At 51.4% G+C, this 4,895-nt stretch overlaps 1 protein-coding gene across 1 annotated transcript in view; it reads right to left on the reverse strand.

Moving 5' to 3' along the window:
- Positions 1 to 4,895, reverse strand: part of VIT (vitrin) — a 100,057-nt gene that overhangs the window by 2,601 nt on the left and 92,561 nt on the right. Inside the window, exons 12-14 of the mRNA XM_012727658.1 lie at positions 4,416 to 4,519; positions 2,437 to 2,663; positions 696 to 1,209 (exon numbers count right to left, since the gene is read on the reverse strand). Of these exons, the coding sequence (XP_012583112.1) occupies positions 696 to 1,209; positions 2,437 to 2,663; positions 4,416 to 4,519 (845 nt within the window). The remainder of the gene's footprint in view (positions 1 to 695; positions 1,210 to 2,436; positions 2,664 to 4,415; positions 4,520 to 4,895) is intronic.

Raw genomic sequence — 4,895 nt, forward strand, 5'->3', positions numbered from 1 at the left:
GGGAAAAGCCAGCTTTGGGCTGGCAGCAGGAACAGCCTTGCTGCAGAATGGGCCCCTACTGGCTGAGCCCTCAACTCTGCTTCCAGACAGAAGGGCTGCCCTTCCTATAAAGCAACACAACTGGTGTCTTAGCTTCTCAGATCCTTAAGTTTTCCCATAGTAGATGACGTCCCATTGGCAATCTTGCAAGGCCCATTGCCACCTTGCAATTTGTAGTTGCTGGTCCTGGAGAGCAGCAGGCAGGTCAGGAGAGGTCTGCCATGCCATGTGGGTCACCTCCCTGGCCTGTGGATGGAATTTGTGCCACAGTGGCTGTGGATAGCTTCATAGTGCTGTGCTTTAATCTGTTGTACCACCAGCGAGGGCCCTGGTTCTTTGTCTTTTATAATTAATCTTTAATCGGGGTCATGCTGGCTTACAGTTGGTAGTTTGGAAGGGGCCTAGTCCTTTAAAGCTGCCAGAATAGTGTGGCTCTGCTAGTTACAGAGCGTCTCTGTGTAAACAGGACATGTTCCTTTTTGCTGCTTAGGGAGTCTTGTGGTGGCTACACCCCTCATACTCTTCCTACCGTTTTGAACCTCCTATGAAGTGACAGACAAAACCAGATGCATGAAAAGACCCTCCCTTCCTCGGACCCAATGCACCTCCAAGAAGTGCCCCCCCCCCCGCCATTCCGGCCAGGAGGGCCCGCTTACCCTTGCGATGGGCAGCCATGGCTGGTATGCGCACATCGTCGTAGGACCTCCCGTCGGTGATGAGGATCATTACCTTCCTCTTGTTGGGCTTGGACTTCTTGAAGAGCTGTTCCAGGGCATAGTTGATGGCAGCCCCTGTGCTGGTGCCCCCACTCCAGTACCCCACCCTCTTGATGGCGTTGAGGACGTCAGGCTTGGTGCTATACTCCTCGAACCCAAACTCCAGCCGCTGTTCGTAGGTGTACTGCACGGCCCCGATCCGTGTGTCTGTCTCGGAAATCTCAAATTCTTTGCTGAGGTTGGCCACAAACTGCAGAACGGTACGGAAGTTGCTGGTCCCCACGCTGCTGGAGCCGTCGATGACAAAGCCGATGTCGGCTGAGTTGAAGCAGGTCTTGCTGCAGGCCAGCCGGTCGGTGTCACATACCCGCTTCAGCAGGGGCTGCAGGGTCTTGTGGAGGCTGAACCAGCTTGGCACGTTGAGCGTGTAGAAGCTGTTGGTTCTGCACACAGCCTGGAAGACAGAGGAGAGGGGCACTCAGCAAGCCAGGGCTCAAGTCCCCCAGCCTGTCACCAGGGTAGGTAAAGCAACAAGTGGACTCTTATTTTCCATGCTAGTCCTCCTGAAACCCCTGTCTCAGTTCACCCCATCACACAGTCACTGGGCAAAGACCCCGCCAGTGAGCTCTGGCCTCACCCCATCTCTGCGTTAGTGGAGACTCATCGGTTAAGCGAATCCATAACCAGAGGTGAAACACTGTTTGCAACGTCTGTCTCTGCCTCTCTGGGCTCCTATTTCACTTGCACTGGTGGCCGCCACGAGATGGGCATTGGCCATCAGCACATCCAAGGACGGAAGCCAGCTTTTATTCTGCTTGGGCAAACCAGACGACGACTCAAGAAACAAAGACGTGCCTCAAGAAATCTTTCCGGAGCAACCCTGGTCCCAGAGAGGTGGGGTCTCTTGAATGTGCCAGGGGTTGTTCTAGAAACTCTTAGAGGGATTCGCTTAATTAGCACCCCCCCCCCATTTTCAACCTTCATGGTGGAAAAATGACCCCCCACCCCAATCAGAAAGGAATAAACCAGGCCAGCTGCAAAGGGACACCCCTGAGTCCTTGAGACTGGAAACTTGAGCCTTAAAAACCCAAACTCTGTTCTCCAACAATCCTGCCTCTAGGCACGTGAATATTTATTTATTGGCACCCACACTTCAGAAGAAGTTCAAGTTAGTGGCAAGTAAGTGAGGAGCAGCCTGGCTGCTGTGCTCCAGGCACTGAGCGGGCCAGGCCCTGTGTGTGTCCTGTTGCCTCCGCTTCTGCGGGGCCACAGAGGGCTGGGAGAACTCGTCAGGGGCACGAGTTGGCCTGCGCTGTGAAATCCAGACGAACCTGGGGAGATGCATGAAGGACACGGGCAAAGTGAGTCATGTATGTCGGTGTGTGCCTCTCTGGTCTGCCTGATGGAAGCCTCAGGGGCCTGTGGCTGGACCCAGGGAGCCAGCAGATGAGACCCTGGGGACCCGCTCCCCATCTCCTCCCAAGGTACTATGGCCTGCACCTGCGAGGTTTGCTTTGAGAAAGTAATTCCAGGGCCCAGACTCACTCGTCGCTTACTGGAGGCCCTTCTGCCCAGAAGGGAGCATCACACCCATTCGAAGGAAGGAGAAAGCCAGCAAGAGGCTGTTTCCTGCCAAGCACAGGGAAGCCTGGCGCTGGGTGGTCTCCGGGCCCTTCCATACCTTGTTGGGAAAGTTGGGCTCCAGCACGTACTGCTTCTCGCTTTCCACAGCACCTTCAATGGTGATGAAGAAAATGTTGATTCCTGACTCTCTGGCAAGGCGTGAAGCCTCCTCCACCTTGTCCGTGGGCCAGCCATCTACCAGGACCACCACCACGTCGGGGGCACTGCCTCTATTTCCGTTGGCTTTGGGGAAGAAGGTCTTGGTCACAAAGTTAATGGCCCGGCCTGGAGGAAAAAGAACATTCATGCTTGGAGTGGTCATACTGGTCGTAAGCACAGGGATGGACCATGGACGCAGAGTCCAGCACCATGCACCGCCCCCAACCCCCATGTGCTTTGCTTTCTTCTCTTTCTTTACCACATTGATTGTCTTCAAGCGCAGAGTACATGGTACAACGTTCACTCACAATGCCGGGCAATCATCACCACTCTCCATTGCCCTCTCCAGTTTCATCATAAGCCGCTAACCTCTAAGTCTCTCAGTTTAAATAGTTTTAGGGTTCAGCACGTGAGAGAGACTCCTGGGAACAAAAGAGCCCCTTCTTGCCTGGTCACCGCCACACCACGCCCCTAAGCCAGCCCCTCCTTGTGTCTGGGAGCCTCGGGCAGGAGGGGTTGGCTGTGGGTGACTGACACTCTTTGTGGCCTCCTGGGGGCAGCGCTCATGAAGCTCATCTGGACTCAGTGACGTCTGTGCTCAGCTTCCATGCCCCAGGCTGCCTGGCCAGGACAGCTGCACCTCTAACTGAGGGACTGTGCTCCAGCCCTGGCCGTGCACAGGGATTTCATTTATCTGAGTTTTAAGGTGAAAACAAATCAGAATTCAACTCTCATGCATGTCTCTAAGATACTGTTGATCTGGGGTCCTGGGTAGCAGTGACTTCGGTGGTATTTATTTAGCTTGTTTCAAGCTCCAAGATTCTGTATGGCTAATACACCGAGGTGGGAGGGGAGTAATGAATCAGCTTTACTGCCACTGCAGAAGTGCTTTCTTGAAGATGGCTCTAGCCCTGGTGTGGGCTCCGTGCCAAGTAACTGTAGCTCATTTTTCTATTTGCTTGGACTTTGATGACAGGAAGTGGGCCATCACCCCTCCCAGTTACCCCAAAGCCAGACCACCATTGACAAATGAATACTCTGTCAGGGGCTCATTCGTAGCCTTTGCGTTGGGTTAGTGTGAAACTGTACTACTGTTGGTCAACGCCAGGTGACCTGATGGAGTGGAGTTTCTGGGCCTGACTGGCTGAGAACTAGACCTTGGGTTTCTGGCAGCTGCCTTCTCCTGGCTGCCAATGTGTCGACATCACAGCAGACTCAGTCAGAAGCAACGACTTGTGTGGACAGTTGATACTCCTTAACAGTAGTGGATTAGGACAAGACTTGCTAGGGGCATTGTAGTGGTTTAGTGAATGTACAGTGATGTACACTGAGGTGGGGAGGGTTACAAAACTTAATACTAAGAAAATAATAATAATGAACAGCTATAAACCAGAGACATTTTGTGGGGTGGAGTGGGGAATGGGATCAAAAACAGTGAGGGGAGGGAAGTGCACGGGGCTATGGTGATGGCACAAGGGTGATTTGGTGATGGGAAGCCCACTGGGATTGCAGCTGAACTGGAAAAAGGCACAAAATGATGTAAAAATATTGTAATAAAATTATATTATTATAATTATAATATTATAATAAAAAATTTAACATTAAGGAGTTGACCTTGACACCAGTCAGGAAACAGTCATAACTACTGGTCCTGACGAAAGTGGCCACACCCAGGGCCAGGCAGGCTGGAACTCTGTAGCCTGTGTAGAGATTCTTGGCCCCTGAATCCGTGATAAAGCCTTAAAGAAGATACACATATTAGGAGTCACTTTTTGATGGATGGTTATTATTTTTTCTTCCCACATAGAATACTAGGAGACATACTGCATGAAGAGCACCACAGTGTAACACTGCCTCTTCTGTACCTGGCTCACATACCTATGTTGGAAAGCCCTCCTTTGTGGGTAATTTTCTCTATGGCTGTCTTCAGATCTTGGGAATTCATGTGGGTCCTGAAGTTAAATTGGGTAGCAGGGTTGTCTCTAAAGAGGCAGAATAGGAAAATAAAAATTAGCCGGAAAATATTCAGCTTTGGGGGCAAGCAGAAGTTAGTCAGTTACTTTATATACACAGAATGGAAGCAGGTGTTCAAGAACTCCAGGAGTGGGCTTTAGTTTGGATTGTACCATTTCCCTACTGTGTGACCCTGAGAAGTCATGAAACTCTGTAAACTCTGGACCTTAGTTCCTCATTTAGATCAAAACAAGTATCATAACATCCATATTGCTAAAGAGCAGGACTGCGGCCAAGTGGGATTTTATAGCTGTAAGGGTGTCTCCAGCCTGCCTATACCCTTCTTTCCAGGAAGAAACTCGCAGCTGCCAGGTACTCCCTGGGGTAAACCTAGAACTGCAACTG

The sequence above is a fragment of the Condylura cristata genome, unplaced genomic scaffold (assembly GCF_000260355.1).
Source record: "Condylura cristata isolate star-nosed mole 26May11 unplaced genomic scaffold, ConCri1.0 scaffold00020, whole genome shotgun sequence".
Taxonomy (NCBI): Eukaryota; Metazoa; Chordata; class Mammalia; order Eulipotyphla; family Talpidae; genus Condylura; species Condylura cristata.